Source organism: Rhinopithecus bieti, unplaced genomic scaffold, assembly GCF_001698545.2.
Source record: "Rhinopithecus bieti isolate Rb0 unplaced genomic scaffold, ASM169854v2 scaffold_9615, whole genome shotgun sequence".
Classification (NCBI taxonomy): domain Eukaryota; kingdom Metazoa; phylum Chordata; class Mammalia; order Primates; family Cercopithecidae; genus Rhinopithecus; species Rhinopithecus bieti.
Genome location: NW_016806325.1, coordinates 1443570 through 1463708, shown reverse-complemented (window position 1 = coordinate 1463708; position 20139 = coordinate 1443570). Strand labels below are relative to the sequence as shown.

At 39.0% G+C, this 20139-nt stretch overlaps 1 protein-coding gene across 1 annotated transcript in view; it reads left to right on the top strand.

The window, feature by feature from the left end:
* The window catches only part of AHI1 (Abelson helper integration site 1), a 228776-nt gene that overhangs the window by 189961 nt on the left and 18676 nt on the right, over positions 1-20139 (top strand). Inside the window, 1 exon segment of the mRNA XM_017875481.1 lies at positions 746-843. Coding sequence (XP_017730970.1) covers positions 746-843 — 98 coding nt within the window.

Sequence of the window (20139 nt, the reverse complement as noted above, 5' to 3'; positions counted from 1 at the left end):
ATGCCTCAGCCTCCCAAAGCTGGGACTACAGGTGCCCTGCTAATTTTTATATTTTTGGGTGGGGACGGGGTTTCGCCATGTTGGCCAGCCTGGCCTCAAACTATTGGCCTCAAGTGATCCGCCCGCCTCGGCCTCCCAAAGTGCTGGCATGAGCCACTGTGCCCTGCCCCCAAATTATTTTTTTTGCATACCTCTGACTGGTAAAATCCTACCTAGTCTTCAGAGTCTGATACACCTACCACTTCTTCCATTAAGCGTTTTCCATCCCCACATCAGAGTTTGTCTTTGTAATTATTTCACTTTCAAATAATGTCACATTTATTTTATAGTTACTTGTAAAGATGTCTTTCTCTGACCAGATTGTAAGCTTCTTGCTAGTAGAGACCATCTTTTGATGATCTCCATATATTCTCCAGCAGTTCCTAGCAGATATCCTGGCATTTAGCAGGTTCCTGGTAAATGTGTATTGAGATAAAATAAGCATCTGTCTGACCACATAATAAGTGAAAATGACACCTTCTACATTTCTGAAATCCAGATGATCAAAATTTTCCAATCATAGTTCTTTTGATAACTAGTGAGTAAAACTGCAAATTGCCATAACAAGTAAGTTTTAGGTATCTTATTGGTACACCAAGGAACTGAATATTTCTTTAATTTCGTATTTGCCCCTACCATCAATTGTTTTTCCCCCATGAAGCAGTGCTCCTCAATTTGATTGCATGAATTCTTTTTTCAATTTCAGCACTGTATCAAGAACTGCCTCCTGAGATAAAAGAGCGATCCCCTCCTTTAAGCCCTGAGGAAAAAACTAAAATAGAAAAGTCTCCAGCTCATCAAAAGGTAAATGTTTTTAAGAATATGTGTTTGCATGTGTATTTTGATTTTCACTGTCTCTGGATAAAATATTACTTTATTTTTTATGCTTGTTATCCTTCATTGTTCACATTATTTTTTATGTCTTGGTACCTTTCTCACATTATTTTTTATGTCTTGGTACCTACATCATTATGAAATACATAAGGCAAATATTATAGCCATTTTCCAGATAAGGAAACTGAGGAGGCTCAGAGAGGTTAAAGTAGACTCCGGGTCACAGCCTAAGTGATAGGACAAGGACCCAAAGTGGAACTTGTGGCTTTAGGTGCTATCTCTACTCTGCACTTATTTCTTTAACTGTGGTACGGACAGTGTCATCAGCCCCACCTGGGAGGTAAACATTTATGCTGGAGATCATTGGAGTTCACAAAACTAAGATGTTCTATCTTTCTGGAGCATTCCTTTTACTTGGAAGTAATTTTAAATGTTTTTATGTTAAAATGAATGTGGATGTATTATCAGCCACAGCAGCCAGAGAACTGTCGTGTGTTTCCGTCTGTGTCATCAGGCCCTTCGGGGATGTTAATCAGTATTCTTCTGAGGTTAGCAGTGCTTTGGCAGGAATGTTTAATAAGCGCTGTACTGTCGTGTGTACTGCTGACTAAACTTTTATTATACCACATTAGCTCTTCCCTTAGACTGAGTAACCTCACTCCTTCTTGATTCCATGAACCAACATAGGTTTTTTTTACAAATACATTTCATGTACATATCATTACAATGTCAAAATAAATTTTTTTGACAGTTGAACCTGACATGTATTGTTCAGTCATTCAGCATGTATTTATTGAATGCCTTCGTCCATGCACTCTATTAATCCCCACTGAAACAGGAGTTTCAGGAGTAGGCAAGGCACTTGCCCTTAAGTTGCTTACAGGCTGGCACACACACCTGCAAGCAAGCAAGTCCAGTAGACTCTGGTAGAAACTGTAATGAAGATATATACACAGTATATTGGGAACACATATGAAGAAACCCTCTTAAATATACCCTGGGGGAGTCCATGTAGATTTCCTAAGGAGGAAATACTTGACCTGAGGCATCTAGGATGCAAAAATATGTGTTAAGTCAGTGAAGTTAGAAAAAACTTTCCAAAAGAGGTAATAACATAACTAAGTTATGGGATCTATGATTATGTCTGGGCATAAGTTCTAATAGAGAGAAGGACGGGAGAAATGCAGGAACCAGGCCACAGAAGAGCGTAGCATACTCTGCTAAAACACTTAGATTTTATACTCCAGACGAAGGGGATCCCCTGAAGGAGGTAATTCAGGGAATGACATGAACAGATTTGTGTGTTAGAAAGGTCATTCTAGTGCAGCAGAATAGTTGCTGAATTTGAGGTAGCTAAGGATCTAGCACAAGGAAATTCGGAATCCATGGAAATAAAATATGAAAACCTGAACTAGTGGGGATGGAGGGCAGGGGACATAAGCTGTAATTGACAGGATTTTGTGATTGATTGGATTTTATTAGTGAGGTTGGAATCTAGGATTTTGCTAAGCATCTTGACTTAATACAACTGAATAAACAGTGGTGCAACAGAATTAATGAAATAAATAAGAAAGATTTGGGAAGACAGGGGCAAGAAATCATCATTCCTTGCAGAGTAAGAGATGACAAGCTCGGTTTTAGATATCTCAATTTGTTAGTAGTATCTGTAGTGCTCTCAGAGAGAAGTATTCACTGGGAGCCAGTAATGCAGGATTGGAATTTGAGAGAATGTAGAGCTTCAAAATCAAATGAGAATTAGTGTGTTAGTTCTATTATATCAGTAAATGGAAGCTTGTAATGAAGGCAGAGCCCAGAAAGTATGTCATAGAGTTATAAGAGGGGAAGGCCAAGGACAGAACCCAGTTAAACACTAGTATTAAGGGACAGTTAAAAGAAGAGACAATTGAGAAAGAATAAAGGAAAAAAAGAAAAAATAATAAACATTTAAAAAAGTGCCCTGGAAGCCAGAAGAGGTAGAGAGGTTCAAGAAGAGTCTAGCTGGAAACAGCCAAGCAGTTAGGTTGTCGAAGCATTTGGTCATCCAGAGGACCCTGGTAGCTTTGCACCAGTATCAGTAGAGTGGCAAGGATTGAAGAGCAGAGTAAAGGTGGAATGAGGCCCCAGCATGTGAACGCTCATGGAAGCCCTTCTCAGAGCTTCACTTTGAAGAATAAAAAAAGATTCCGCAGTGGCTAAAGGGAGGCCTGGTGTCCATGAATAATTTTTGAAATAATGGACAGACATAAAATTATATATATGGAGACAAAGCCAATAGACAAGTTCAGGTTGAAGATAGATAAAGAAAGGACACAGTGGATCTTGGAGAAAGCAGAAAATACTTTACTGGAAAGACAGATTGACAGATTAGTCTTGCTCCAAGCAGAGGGTTCTCAACTGAGAGTGATTGTGCCTTCCAGGAGTCATTTGGCAATGTTTGGAGATATTTTTTGTTTTCTCAACTACAAGGTGGGGGATAATATTGGCATCTGGTGGGTAGAGGTCATGGATGTTGCTCAGTATCCTAGAATGCAGAGAACAGCTCCCCCAACAAAGAATTCTCTGGCCAAAAATGTCAACAGTATGGAGCTTAGAGCAGTGCCCCCCTAACACAGGTAAATGTGGATAGGGATGCAGGTAAGTTAATAAAGGGTTGAAGTCTAGAAATTAAAGATATTTTTATGTTCTCCAAAACAAAAAGCAAGGTTTACTTCTAATGCGAGGGGCAAAAGGAGTGAGATAGGAAGACAAGAAGTATAATAACCATTGGAGTAAGGAAAATAGGGGCTCATTTAGGATATATGAGAAGATTCCTTAGTAGTTCTGGGAGCTGCTGTTTGGATACCATAAAAATGGAAGTGGCATAAATCTGTACAGTTGGATTTTTTTTCTTTAGTAGTCTCTTCTCAGCATCTAAGGCATAGCAGTAGAGGAGGCAGATTTGGTGTAATATGTAACTGGAGTTGTGAATGTGAAAGGAACACAAGAGGTCGAAGTTACCAGAGTGACGCACCATAGAGGGCTATCCAGTTGGAAAGGACATAGAATCAGAAGACTGGCAGAGTTAGAAAGCAGGTTCTCCTCTACAAGGTTGCAGCAAGCTACCAGGGCCCAGGTAGAGGCATAGTGTCACATGGAAAAGGAGTCAGCAAGCTGGAACTATAGTGTTCAAGGCCATAAACTCTTGCTTATTTAGTGTCTCAGATGTCTTGCAGCTCAGGTTATGATAAATTCATAGAGTATGTCTAAAAGCTGAAATGAAATTGAGGAACATGTTGTTAGAGTTGAACTGGTCAAGGAACTAGGACCCAGAGTGTTGGGCAGGTTGTACTCTTGAACATTAAGATTCCAGGATGATAGCAAGAGTTAGGATGAAGAGGAAACCGATGAACAAAGAGCTGATATCCTTAATTCTTAGGTTAGAACAAAGGTCTCAACTTTGGCTTCACATTGAAATCACCAAACCAGTTAAAAAACTAGATATGGATTACAATCTCTACCCCTTCAAATACATTTAATTGGTGAAATAGGACCTTGGCAAGGGCAGATTTCAAAAGCTTTCCAGGTAATTTTAATGTGCAGCCAACATTGGCAGCCATTGTGTTAGAGTGACCACAAGGTCTGCAGATCACAGATGCAAAGATAAGCAGAGGATGTAATAACCAGGTGTCAGAGCACCGAAGGAAAAGTGCTTTGGCATTACAGTACCCTAAAATCAGCAGTTAACTCCTGGCTCTCATGGTTCATGAGAGAACTATGAACTATGTGAAAATGGGCATGTGAGAATGAATAGCCTGTGCTGTAAGGAACTGAAAGAAAAATGGTTTCTTGGTAAAACATCAGTTTCAAATAAGCATGGTGATGGTTGCCTACAACAATGTAAGGACTGTAAGGGATACAGTCAAAAGGATTGGCAGAAATTTGATAATGGGCAAATGTTGCATGTGTAATATTACCCATTGTTTGTAATTCAGCACCAGATTTAGGAATTTAGGAAAATGCTTGTCTTAGTTGCGTCTGCTATAACAAATGTAGACTGGGTGGCTTAAATAACAACATTTTTTTCTCACAGTTCTGGAAGCTGGGAAGTTCATGATCAATGTGCTGACAGATCCAGGGTCTGGTCAAAGTCTCCTCCCTGGTTTGCAACCTCACTTATCCCCACTGGGCAGAGAGCAGAGAGAGGAAGCAAGCGTTTTTGTGTGTCTCATTATAAAACCACCAATACCATTTATGAGGGCTCTGCCCTCATGACCTAATTACCCCCCAAATACCTTCTAATAACCATCTCATTGAGAGTTAGGATTTTAACACGTGAACATGAGGCCCATAACATAAACATGAGGTTAACACAAACGTAACACAAACCTGAGGTCTAAATTTACAACATAAAAACCTTTAATGCAGTGGAAGCATTTATAACATTGGTATAAAGGGTTGCTGTGGCAGCTAACGATACGTTTAGTCTATATTAAAAACTGTGTGATGCTATGAAAGATACAGCCTTTACTTCCTGTGATTTTCTCACGTCCTTGATTCTGCAACATGCTAACCTTTGAAACTGAGGTGACCTGACCCCCGCTCCTCTTGGTGTGTTTCTGTCTATTATCCTTGAGTTAACGTTGACTCTGCCAGAGGAAATACAAAGAACTCTGTCAGTGTCTTACCTGTGAAGTTGGTATTGCCCCTTCATCTTCCTGATGTGCCTATGTTCTTAGGGATAGGGACCTCCTACTCGCTTCCAAAATTTCCCAGTTGTCACTGCCTATGCCACTCCTCTACTTAGGTGGACTCACTGCATCATAGTCTTAGTTTAGACAGTAGTTGATTTTTTAAATTCCCTATGACTTTTGCCCCTCACAGACTGATCTCCATGCTTCAAACATGCCTTCATACTCATATTGCAGCAGACCAGTTCTTCAGATACCATCATAACCCTTGAGGTCTACTTCAGACTAATCCCACTGATGGCCAAACCTTAATTCTAATACATTTAAGGAATTTACAGTCATGTAAAGGAGTTAGAGAGGGTAAAACTCCATTTGGGCCAAGGAGTAAGAATGTTCTCATGGAGGGTATGAAACTCAAATTAGGTTTTAAAGCTTAAGATGCATGGATTTCTTTTGTTGAAGAATTTGATCTTCTCTATCTGAATCCACGTGTTAGAATAGAATCCTGCATATTTTTTTTTTCCTCTTAGGAATGTGCTATGTGTGTAAGACAGTATTTTACTTCCCAGTGAGAGAAAGTATAACAAATGATCTATGTTTATGTAAAAAGAAACCCCTAAGAAATATAATGTTGTCTTGAGTAATTAAAATGATTTGGGTGCACTCTGAGTCATGGAACTAAAAGCCAACTTTTGAGAAATGTGTAACTGAGCTTCTTAGCACCTAGCTAGTGGCATTTCTTAAATTTAGCTCCTTTATTAAAATATATATGGTTTGATTTTATCAAGACCTTACCTTATAAACCTCCCACAGAGTCTGTCAGATATTTAATTTCATGTACAAGTCTTATTTTTATTATCACATATAAGATTTGTTTTGTTTTTTTAAGAAAGAACATGAAAAGTAGTCTCTAATAAAGTGACTAAAATTGTGGGGCATCTAAGTTCTTAGAATTACAAAACTAGTGACATGGAAAGGACCTCAGAGATCATCCTTGGTGATTCTAATCAACTCCTTCATTCTACAGGAAATTGAGATCCAGGAAACTCTAAGTTTGTTTAAAATGATGCTGCTAATTAGGAGCATGGCCTCCACATTCTCAGGCCAGTGCCCATTTTCCTCCACCATCTAGTTACAACACACACACACAGTTGGTACCTGCACAGTTAGCCAGGTTTTGTATCACACTGGTTTTTTACATCCCTGATTTTTTGGTTTGTTTTTGTTTTCTTTGTTTGTTTGTTTGTTTGTTTGAGACAGAGTCTCGCTGTGTTGCCAAACTGGAGTGCAATGACGAGATCTCAGCTCACCGCAACCTCCACCTCCCAAGTTCAAGCAATTCTCATGCCTCAGCCTCCCAAGTAGCTGAGATTACAGGTGTGCACCACCATGCCCAGCTAATTTTTGTATTTTTAGTGGAGACAGGGTTTCACTGTGTTGGCCAGGCTGGCCTCAAACTCCTGACCTCAAGTGATCCACCTGCCTCAGCCTCCCAAACTGCTGGGATTATAGGCATGAGCCACCTTACCTAGCCCACATCCCTGTTTTGTGTTTGTTTCATTGTACCCTTCTTCATGTGTAAGTTTTAAGAATTGTACTCGATTTTTAATGAAAAAAGGAAATAAACCTCAATCATTTTCCTTTTTAAAATTATTTCTTTTCAAACTATAGAGTAAGAAGTAAAATTATACCTCTTAATAGCTTGGCAGCTGCTGCATCTTACATGTTCTTCCAAGTGGAACACAGCTGCTCTGTTGCTAATTGTGCCAGGTACCTTCCAGCATTTCATCTGGTTCATTGAAATGTTAGTGGGTGATGGCAGCATTTGTTGCTGGCTCTTTGCTGGAGGAGGAGGGGACGAGATGAGTTAATCATCCCAGAACAAATCAGTAACAACTTATACCACAGGAGAGTGAGAGCAGGATAATGTTTTCCTCCAAGTTCATTCTAGAACATTTTTACCAAGGTGTGCTACAAATTGCATCTAATAGAAAAGAGAATATAGGTGCTATCAGGAAGGAGAGAAAATCAGAAGCTTCGAAAACTAGTAGTGCTGACAAACTTTGTTCTATTTTTTGTATTTTGGGACTTTTTTTGTTTTTTAGCCTTTTATTTTGCTAGCCTAAGTATTAACCTGTATGATCCATTTATTTGGGGAGGAAAGTTATTACTAAAATTTTTTTAATTATTAGAGTTGTTCTACTGTAAAAAATAATATATGTTCATATTTTTTTTTTTTTTTTTTTTGGAAGGCAAAAGAAAAACACATTTATATGGTAGTTTATAAACAAGCGAAGGCCCAAGAAATAAAATTTTAGAAACTGAATTCATTTTTTATCCATAAACCAAGTGGATTACCGTACCTACAAAATTAATGTACAATATGCTTGTGAAAAGCTTAGAATAAAACCCCATTTTGAATCACTCAGGGCACCAGTTAAAAAAAACAAATCTTTTGTACGAGAAAAGCCTTTTAAAACCTAAGAGAGATGTTTTTGCAAGAACTCGACCCTGATTTTGCACAAAAAATGGGGGCGTTGATTTTGGCTAATTTACCACACATCCAGATTTACCCACAGTAAGTTACGGGGGAGACGAGGCAGCTAACAACAAAAAAATAAATACAACCATATATTTCATTTTTTTTTTTGAGGAGCAGGTACTGTTATTAAGGCGACGAGACTCGGAAAATAATCAACGGTAGGACACCCTCCTTAGTTTCATTCTTCTATAAGGCCTGTTGATCTGTCCTCCCTTGTTGCAAGGCATTTTCACGTCTACAAAATGGGGTGTCTTTCTTTCATTTCCAACACCTCCATGGAGGGAGATAACTTTGGAACGGGCCCACAGGAAGTTCTTTGCCTCTTGACCGGCGTTCCAACCAGTATAGATCTTATGGAATCAGGACATCCTCCGTACAGATGATGCCATATCTTACCAAGAGATTCGGAGCAATCACAAAGCCGTTATTCCTGGTCAAGCAATTCGCTTCTTATTGGATTTTGCCATAACTCCGCTGTAGATTAGCCTCATTTATGGGACTTCCAATTGGGGGATACCCCCATGCAATATATGGGTTCTACCAATCCTCAGGGTGCTGTAATCGAAGACCCCTGTTTGAGGGGCTTCCACAAGTTCCATGAAGATACTTGGACCAAAGTCGAAGAAGCTGACACTACCTTTCGGGCCCTTGGGTCTCCACGCCCATTGGCATACCTCTGATTCCTGATGACAAATGCCCACATTTGGGGGTTCGCAGGGTACATAGAACGTTGGCTCAGCCTTTTCCTTGCCATCCTTGACCATCGACTTTCAGTTCTTGTACATCTGCCTATATCCTTGTGAGATAGTGGCTCGCTTTTTCCATAGCATAAGCCTTTCTCCTTGAGCCTTTCGAAGGCTTTTTGGGGCAAACTTCTTTTCCTCACGCTTGATCTCAGCTCTGCGGAATTTCCATTCGCTTTTTCTTAAAGGGTTTACTGGCACAGCAGGAGCTTCTTCTTCTTTCTCTTCTGCCCAGTCCTCCTATGGTCCCCAGCCGGGAAAAAGAGCCATAGCTTTAAATTTTTTAACAGTATTAGTATAAAATGAAAAAAGGCCCGGCGCGGTTGGCTCAGCCTGTAAATCCCAGGCACTTTGGGAGGGGCCGAGACGGTGTGGATCCACGAGGGTCAGGGATCGAGACCATCACCCCTGGCTAATACGGTGAAACTGTCTCTACTTAAAAAAATACAAAAACTAAGCCGGGCGGACGGGCGGGCGGCCTGTCGGTTCCCAGCTACTCGAGGCTGAGACAAAGAGAAAGGTGAACCGGGGAGGCGGAGCTTGCAGTGAGGCTGAGAGCCGGCCAATGATTCCGCATGGGCGCGGGGCAGGGAGCAAGGACTCCGTCTCAAAAAAAAAAAAAAAAAAAAACGAAAATGAATCTTCTGTCCTGCTTGTATTTATGCTCATTCTGTTTCTTGTGCATGCTTACAAAAATGTTCTTGCGTATATAAATAGACATGTCTTTGTCTATTTTTTATGTTTATGAAACTAGGATCATACTTAAGATTCTGCTTTTTCTTTTTTCAATGTATCTTCAACACCTTTTCTTTTTTTTTGAGATGGAGTCTCACCCTGCCACCCAGGTTGGAGTGCAGTGGCGGGATCCCAGCTCACTGCAACCTCTGCCTCCCCGGTTCAAGTGATTCTCCTGCCTCAGCCTCCCGAGTAGCTCAGACTACAGGTATGGGCCACCACGCCCTGCTAATGTTTGTACTTTTAGTAGAGATGGGGTTTCATCATGTTGGCCAGGCTCATCTCAAACTCCTAGCCTCAAGTGATCTGCCCGCCTCGGCCTCCCAAAGTGCTGCAATTACAAGTGTGAGCCATCACTCCTGGCCTCTTTTCTTATTAGCAGAGACCATCCTATTTTTTAACCATTTTTAGGTACCAAAATACCCAGTTTTCTTTTTTTAATTCCTAAAATCTGTTTTAGGAATTAAACTCCCGAAAATCCTATTTTCTTTTTTCTTTGTTATTTCTAAAAAACAAAACCCAAAGCAAGAAAGTACTGTTTACCTTCTATTAGTGTTTCAACATTAATACAGTCAAGTATGTTTTTATATAAATGCTGGATGTACAGTAGTAAGTAGGCACAGAAATGTTAGATTATTTTGAAACTGTGGAGAAATTACTGTTATTTTGCTTATATTCTTCTCTAAAAATTCATTAAATGAATAATAGTTATTGGTTTTGCTATTCAAGATAATTATAAAAATATCTATTATAGCTAATCTTCACGTGAGCAGAGGAGTGTCTTAATAATTTTCATTATTTTATTAAGCATGTAGAGTCAATAAGAGCATGCTAGCTTAATTCCAAAGGATAGACGCTTCTAAACCAAAATGTATACTCTAGTTATGTTCAGGAACAGCTGCTTTCTTGCCTAGTTCAAAACAAGAACAGAGAACCCAAAAACATTAGATAACTTCATGGTAGTTCCTCTTCCAGCCAAACACACACGCAAAATTTTTTTTTTTTTTTTTTTTTTTTTTGAGATGAAGTCTCGCTCTGTCGCCCAGGCTGGAGTGCAGTGGTGCAATCTTGGCTCACGGCAACCTCCGCCCCTCCAGGTTTAAGCAGTTCTCTGCCTCAGCCTCCGGAGTAGCTGGGGTTACAGGCGCCCACCACCACACCCAGCTAATTTTTTGTATTTTTAATGGTGAATCTGTCAGCCTTTCAGAAAAATGGTAGGCAATAAGTAGATTGCCCTCAATGTGCAATACTTAGTCTTCAAAGTATCTAATAATTGTGCTGTATAACACTATTTTCAAACATCACTTTATAGAGAAAAATTTTTTGCATTTATTGATCCCTGTACCAGGAATGAATCTGAATTATTGTTAATCATAGGAATAATATGATTTATTATTATCTTAAGCCCAACAACAAATTTATAATACACAGTGCTGATTTTTGTTATGGTGAAAGTTTTTCCAAATAGCCAGTAGTTAGTTAATATACACTAAATCTTTGGAAATATGGTCGTAATTGTTGCTTCTTTTCTATTGATAAAGAATAATATCAATTTGTATTTTTTTACTTTAGTAATTCTGTTCATCAAAGAAAATACAGTGATTTATCTCTATTGTATTTAATAAAATTAATTTATGCTTGGATTTGCTTTAAACTTTTTGTAATATTTGAAGTTTTCTTTCTTTATCTGAAGAGAACTGAATCAAAACTAACTTTGTATACATCAAGGATAGTGATGAAACTGACCTGAAATCTTACCTTATAAGTAAGTTAAAACTAAAATGCGGCCAGGCGCGGTGGCTCACGCCTGTAATCCCAGCCCTTTGGGAGGCGAAGGCAGGTGGATCACCTGAGGTCAGGAGTTCAAGACCAACCTGACCAACATGGAGAAACCCTGTCTCTACTAAAAATACAAAATTAGCTGGGCATGGTGGCCCACGCCTGTAATCCCAGCTACTCGGGAGGCTGAGGCAAGAGAATCACTTGATCCCAGGAGGCAGAGGTTACGGTGAGCTAAGATCGCGCCATTGCACTCCAGCCTGGGCAACAAGAGCAAAACTCCGTCTCAAAAAAAAAAACACTGAAGTGCTTATTTGTGTCCCATGACGAATTTCAATGCAGATAGCACTAATATGTTTTTTCTTTCCCCATAATTTGTTTCAATAATTTATAACACCTGTTTTGAGAAAAAAGTATTAATTTCATATAAATGTTATTTGCATTTGAAAAATATGTATTATTGTGGAGTCTAGAGAGATAAGTGTCCCATAAAGAAGGTGGATGGTATCCCAATGATGTAACAGCAAAGCCTGTGTGAGTTACGTTTACCTCACACCCACAGATTCCACTCCCAACAGTAGAGTCCCGAAATGACCTACACAGAGGACTCTCAAAGCCTCCAGAAATTAATAGGAACTCTCCCCTACTCGGAACGGAACTTAGAAGGCCTTGATTCTCTTGAAGTCTGGCAACTCGTTTCACTGCTTCTTTTCCTCCTGTGCCTCTGCCATTGTGTTTGACATGTGTACCGCAGCCCCTGCTTTGTCTCTTCCGCCACAACAGCCCTGTTTCTTGCCACTTTGGGCAAGTGCTCTCCATGTTTCCAGGACCCTCTTAACTCTCTACAAGGTGAGACCCTGCAGGCTGCTTATCTTCTCAGTGTATCCAGTCTGAAGGCAGGACCTAGAGAATTGCCAGTGGTTCTGAAATGAAGGGAACATGAGAGAATCCCCCTGTAGTTTCACTTCAAAACAAGGTTTAGGGAATGTGTCATTTCCTCAATATCTTCCTAAATTCTCGTTAATTGAAAGTTTCACAGAATAATCTAGGGATGAATTGCTTTTCTGTTTAGCAACCCGCTCCTTATTTAGTTGATTTGAGTCTCTGAGCTCAGCCTCTGCCACATCTCATTTTTTCTTACACAGATCTTCCATTAAAACTTAGTTTAGAGAATACTGTAAATTCTCAAATTCTAAGGGTTGTTTTTATCAAGTAACATATTTGCTCTTCACGATGTTTTTCAGAGGTTCAGCAGGGCACAGGGGCTCATGCTTTTAATCCCAGCATTTTGGGAGGCCAAGGTGGATGGATCGCTTGAGCTCAGGAGTTCAAGACTGGCCTGGGCAACATGGTGAAACCCCATCTCTACAAAACATACAAAAATTATCCAGGCATGGTACTCTGCATCTGTAGTCCCAGCTACTTGGGAGGCTGAGGTGGGAGGATTGCTTCAGCCTGAGAGGATGAGGCTGCAGTGAGCAGTGATCGTGCCACTGCACTCAAGTCTGGGCAACAGAGCAGGACTCTGTGTCACAAAAGAAAAAAAAAAAAACGGAAGGTTAACCTAAATATCAGTAACATCCCTCTAAAAGTCTGTTACAGATCTAAAATGTGAAAGATGTTATTCTCTGTCACCCTAACTCTGCTGTCCTCTTGTTTTGTCAACCATGCTATTCTAGGGTTTCTCAACCTCGGCACTATTGGCATTTGGGGCTGGATAATTCTTTGTCGTTGGGAATATGTTGTGCATTATAACATGGTTAGTGCCATTGTTGTCCTCTGTCCACTAGATGCCAGATGCACCTCTTCCCACTTGTGACAAACAAAAATGTCTTTCAGACATGGCCAGATTTCCCTGGGAGTCAGAATCACTCCTTACTCTCCAGTTGAGAACTGCTCTATTTTAATTTTTATATATAATATATATAAATTACAATATGAATATTGTAATTAAAGGAAAAAACACAAGTGTAAAATAAAAAACTTTTCATTTTAAGATCCTGTAATGAAATTTTGCTTACTGTAATTTTGTCTACTGGAATAATGAAATTATTCCATTAACTGAAGTATATGAGTAGTGGTATATGAGCTATAGACTACCCCACTTAAAAATAAGAATTTTACATAAAGATATATTCAGCTTTGTGAAACTCAAAGTGATGAGTATATATAAAATGTCTAATAATTAAATTTAGATACCTATTGACTAATGTTAATTTCCTTTGCTTTAGAAGTTAACCATATGCTAATCTTTTCATAAACTATGGAAAATCAACTGTATGCTAATATTTTTATAATTACTTAGCAGTCACAGTAATGGGTCATATTGGTCTCTCATTTTAATATGGTTCCCCTTTAGGTACATAAAAGGGAAGAACTTTTCTTATTTAAGTGTGTCTTTTATTCAGACAAGCCATGCATACAATAAAAGATGTTTCAACATATTGGAACAAATTTGCTTTTATTACTCTTTTATTTGAATTTTTTTGTACTTAATGAGTCTTTTCTCTTTTTACCTCTCTTACCGCTTCCACATTGTTATAGGCGTTTTTAAGCAGCCACCTCTTACACACCACTGTATTTTGGTGACCTAGTTTGGGAAGAACTATTCCCTAGTGATAAGAGATTAGGAAATAGTTTAGTCCCAAAAGAGGAAGTGGGTAACCCAAATGACCCTTCAGTTTGCAGGAATTCTAAGAAAGGGGGTGCCTTCTGGTGCTTCTTGCCTCCGTGGTTATCTGCAATCAGTTTTCATTCTTCTCAAATCAGACCTCTCAGACCACTAGGAAATAAAAGCAGGATTATTTAGCAATATGATGCCAGATGCATCAGCAGTGCTTGGAGTGTATCACTTGTCTCACCAATCCCCAGGCCTGGTAGGGGGACATTTAGTGGTCCATTTCTTTCACTAGTGCCCAGGACTGGTGGGGGCACAACCAGTTGCCCATTTTCTCACTTCTACTCTGGTATTTAATCATAGCTTTTTAAAAATTATAGAATTGTATTGACACTGTCTCTTCATGAGATTTGTGATTACCTACCTCAGCGAGCCCCATGGTCTTGGTCATCTTTTTTGTTCTTCCCTACTGACTCTACCCCATTCTCTATAGCAACAGGTCAGAAAACAATGTCCACATTTCTCACTCAAGCTGCTCATTTCTTACTCCAAGTTGACTTGGTCTTCTGCTTTCTTGAAGAGAGGCCGTATAATATGAATCCCCTCACATTTTCATCCCTGCTTTCTCTGTATTTCTGTAATTTTACCCTCCTGCAGCTGTTTTCAGGTATCAGAGAAGGAACTGCTTTTCCTTTCTATGGCAGACCTCTCCAGTTGTGCTTTTGGTCATTTTCCTGTCTCACATTCTTCTGGTCCTTACTCAATCAGTGATCCCCATCCCCACTCACCAACCAGCATTGAAATTTTTATTTATTCATTTGACACATACTTTGAGTGCCTGCTGGTTTTTCATGCACTGTGGTAGAAGAGAGTCTGGATGGTATAATGGTCAATAAAACAAAAATAGTCCTTGCACTTAGACGGAACTTACAGTCTAACCAGTGAAAGTAACTTTAATCAAAGAGTCACAAAGCGAAACATAAAAGCAATAAAAGGACAGTGAAGGGAAACTATGAGGCCGTGTGGTGAGAAGTGGATGAATTAGGTTTTAAGAGGAGCTGGGTAGGCGGAAGGATTCATTTGATGCATTAGAAACAGCATGTGGAAAAGCCTACTCTGGCCAGAAATGTTTCATAATGGCTGCAGCTTAGGATACAAGGTTGAAGGCAGAAAAAGCTGGACCTGAACAAGTAGACAGGATTGAGGAGGTCCTTGACTGGCGTGTTAAGGAGCTGAATTTTATCCTGAAGGTAGTAAGGAGCCATCAAAGTATTTAAAGCAAGGGGATGACATGATCATATTGGTTGTTTCAAAAGCTCATTCTAGAAGCTCTGAAAAGACTGGGAAAAGCCTACTGAAAGAAATAAGACCAGAAGGGGCTGTTGCAATAATTCAAGCCAAAAATAATAAGGAGCTAGGAATTGATGACTAAATCCATGTGAAGGAAAAGACATCTGACTTTCTAATTGAAACATCTCCATGTGTAATAATATAGGAAGGACTTCCATTTGAGACATGTGAAGTTCATAGCACCTGCAACAGCCAATTGCAGATACCTTGCAGACATCTATGAGGCTCAGGAGAGATTTGCTGAAAACTCAGATTTGCAAGATAGTTTTGATTAAAATTTATGGATCCAAGTATATTTTCAGAAAAATTGCTGTGTTTAAACTTGGTTTGCTGAAAACTAACCATTGCTAAGTTGTTACGTTCTGAAGAAAACTTGATATCTGAATCCATGGGAATAGAGGAGTGTCAAGAATGAAAATGATAAAAGGTAGAAGACAGGGCCTTAAGGAATGCCATCTTTTTTAGAGTGAACTGAAGGGAAGGAACTTGGGAAGAATATTTCTGTGTAACAGCCACTACCTGATATACAGCCTTCTGGTCTCTGCTGGTAACAGTATCCATTCTCCCATTCTTCAGTCTTCATTGCATCTTTTACCTGCCTCCTGAAGATACTTTCCTAAAATAGAAAACAAATCATGTGACTTACCAGTGCGTAAATCTTAGTTGGCTCCATATTTGTCTATAAAGTCTGAATCTCGTAAGTTTTTATCTAGGTCTCACCCCTCAAAGATTAAATAGATTTTCTCACCTATTTTTGCCTTATCTTCCAAAACACCCTCTTAATTATGCTGCCCCACAGATAAGTATTTGTTACTGTTTTTAATTGGAACAATTAGTATCCAAAACTACAAATTGTGTTCAGGATGGTCTTCACTTTTTGGAGATGGAATCTCGCTCTGTCTCCCAGGTTGGAGTGCAGTGGCATAATCTTGGCTCACTGCAACCTCTGCCTCCTGGGTTCAAGCAATTCTCCTGCCTCAGCCTCCCGAGTAACTGGGATTACAGGTGCCCGCCACCACACCCGGCTAATTTTTGCATTTTTAGTAGAGACCGGGATTTCACCATGTTGGCCAGGCTGGTCTTGGACTCCTGACCTTGTGATCTGCCTGCCTTGGCCTCCCAAAGTGCTGGGATTACAGGTGTGAGCCACCACACCCAGCGGTCTTCATTTTTTGTTACAGTATGCTTCTAGAAGCTGCATCTTAATACAGAAGAATTTTTCCCTTAAGGAAGAGCATTATAATTGGAGGATTTAACAACAAGTAAACCAGATACATTATCAGTAATTCTGAAATCAGGCCAGGCATGGTGGCTCATGCCCATAATTCTAGCACTTTGGGAAGCTGGGGCAGGAGGATCACTTGAGGCCAGGAGTTTAAGACTAATCCAGACAATATAGTGAAACCTCATCTCTACTAAAAAATCAAAAAAAGTTAGTCAGACATGATGGCATACACCTGTAGTCCCAGCTACTCAAGAGACTGAGGCCACAGGTTGGCCTGAGCCCAGGAGGTCAAGGCCACAGTGAGCTATGATCATGCCACTGCACTCCAGCCTGAGTGACAGAGCGAGATCCTGTCTCAAATTAGAAAGTAAGTGAATAAACAAATATATACATACATACATTCTAAAGTCAAAGAAAATTTCAAACTTATGTAAATATTTAAAATCATAAAATTGTGCTCCTGGAAACAGAATTGTGGCAATAAAAGAAACCTTTCTAGTCTTGTGTAGAGCTTGTATACTCCAGTAGTTTGTAAACTGCCATCTATAGGGCCCTATTCCTCAGGGATCTGGGGGCATAGGGTTGGGAAGCAGGGGGTGCCAGGCCATGCAAACCTAGTTCCACCCAGAGTAATTCTTATTTCACATATTTACACATGAGCCTTTCAAATAAAATTGTATTGAAAATAGTTTTGCCCTTAAATCAGTTTGAAAAACACTAGTATAAACTTCACACTACTTCTGTGTCCTTGGTAACTCTGGGCCTCCATTTCCTGGTCTGTAAAATAAGAGAATGGTGCTATGATGCTTATGTTTTTATTTTGAACCCCCACCCACTTTCAGGTGAAAAAAAAAGACCCCAAGAGAGGCTAAGTGGTTTACTCAGGCCACATAGAGTTAATGACAGAACCAAGGCAAGAATTGAACCACCAACCCTAGTTGATTTTCCTCTCTTGCATCCTTTTTAAAAAAATTCCTACAAAGTAGATATAAACAAACTATGAAATTATATGGAAAAGGTATATCTATAATGAGGTATATAAGCAGCATGTAAAAATAGAGCTATACTGTATCATAAATTTGCCTTATTTAAGTCTTGTATGCTAGATGCAACATACATTGATTGAACCTTAACCTAATTTTATATTCATTCTTCAAGTTTATAAAAATATTTGGGGGAACTGTTTGTGTAGTCCATTTCTCTTTTACAAAGCTATCTATAAGTTGTTTTCTTCCTTATAAATTTCCACATAATCAGTGGAAGCATTGCATCATTCCATTAATCATTTATTTTATGTTAACTCTCATTGCATTTAAATTTAAAAGCATCACTAACAAGTTGTGAGGGTTTGGAAAGCAAGGATCTCTAGATTCAGGTCCTTTCACTCATCACTTTTGCTCTGCTCATTTTCCTGTCTTCATCCCCTCCTCTCTAAGTCAACTATATCCATGAAGAGGAAACAAAGTCATAAGACTTTGTTTGAGAAGTGTGTATGGAAAGAAAGGCAGTCATGTTCCTTGGCCTTCTCGATGGTGGGGGGTATTTGCAGGCTGATTGCACACCAGCCTTGGGGGCTTTTTTGTTTAAAGGTAAAATAAAACAAAACAGCTCACAGAGACATCTTCCTCCCCCCGCTTCTGCCTCCATGAGTAACTACCCATATGACATGCTGCTGCTGAGACCAAGGAATGAGTGAGTAAAGGTGTTTAGAAGTGAAATATTGGTCCTAGTTAAGTTAAGTGTCCTTTTCAAGTAAGTTTTAAAACTTTGTAATGTGGACCCCGTATTAACTTAGGAGTCATATAATTTGAACACAGGCTAAGCTGCCTCTGCATCGTTAAAAAGGATTTGGGTATCCCAGGAATATGCAGTAGGAATACGCAGTAGGAAAGATGGCAGGGACGATGTTTAACATACCTAAGACAAACTTTCTGAGGACGTCACAGCATCCATTTCACATGAACAAACTTAGCAGAATTGGCAAGACCTGCACATGGCAACATATTGTTACTCATTTTTCAGGATAACAAAAAATAATTAAAAGTAACATTGGCTTAACGCTGATAAATAGTTCAGTGTGACTTCTCTCCTCTCAACCTCTGGAATAGGTTCAAATTGATGAGAATTTTGGATTAGAGCCCTTATGTTATTTTTTGAAAAGTTTTATCAAGTTTCATATATACCTATATTAATGGTAAGATGCTGGTCTTGCCATGGGCAAAGAGATAAAAATGATACCGAGACCTTGTAAAGAATAGCTGGACATGAAAGTGCACACCTGTAACCCCAGCAGCTCAGAAGGCTGAGATGGGAGGATTGCTTGAGCCCAGGAGTTCAAGGCTGCAGTGAGCTGTGATCATACTACTGTACTCCACCCTGAGCAGCAAAGCATGACCCCATCCCTAAAAAAAAGAAAAGAATAAAACATTTCACATTTAATTTGATTGCTGTGTTTAGAATTTATTTCACAAGTCTAGAAAGAAACAGGATAATTTCTGTTATGATGGTGCTTTCTGAGGTTTTGATGATTTTCTTTGCTTATTGCTTTGTTGAATGAGGGCAGTCTGAATTAGTAGTTGAATCTGAGATTTCCTGTGTCTGTGTACTTTTTTCCCAAACACGTTTTAACTGAGTCAGAGCAATTCCACTGGTGGAGAAAAATCAAGATGTCATGGGTACTTTTGTTGTTCTACCAAATTGGGTCACCTGTTACAACACTCAATCTTTTACCACAAAGTCTTCTTGCTCTTCAATTTTTGTTTTTATTATGCTTGACTTAAAGCTATACAGTTAGCAGTAATAGTCATATAATTGTGGTCGAGAAAAGCATAATGTCCTCTTGAAATCTGTAAGAAAAGTAATGCTTGTTTAAAGATAGTGCCAAATCTTGCTGAAGAATGATCTTGCAGAAATCTGATTGTGAAGAAGGAAATCTAAAAAGGCCAAACAAGCTTCAGTAGAGATAACACCGGGAAAGCAGTTACTCAAACAAGACTGAAAGAGAAGGTTGTACTCCTTTTCTTTCATTTCATTTTGTTTTTATGTTTTCTGGATTACTGAAATAATTAGGAACATATGGTATATCTCCTTCATTTGTATATTATTGAACTTCAACATAATAACAATTCGTATTTTCTTTGTGAATGTTTAACGGATCCTTTCCATAACATGTGATTATCTCTAAAAAAAATTGCAATTCATTTTATAGCAACATTAGGTTGATTTATAGAATACTATATATCATATCAAACTCTATTTCCCTCAGTATAATTTGAAGTTAATGTTTCAGATTCTAAAGGAAGTATCCAACATTCAGGTTATAATTTGGTACCCTTGAAAGTGCTTATTGTTTTTCTCATGAAGGTGCCGTTAATAAAACAAGATATACTGAGCACATTTTGTAGATTTAAAGAGTTTTCAAATTCAAAATCTTGCATACGGCTCAATGTGTATTACTCTGAAAATATAGAGTATACTATAAAGCATATGAAGGAAAGATAGGCTGAAAGATATATTTAGAGCTTAAGTAGTATACCACATTGTATTGGGAGATTAATTTAAACTGATTCACAACTGAATTTTTCTTTTTTTTTTTTTTTTTTTTTTTT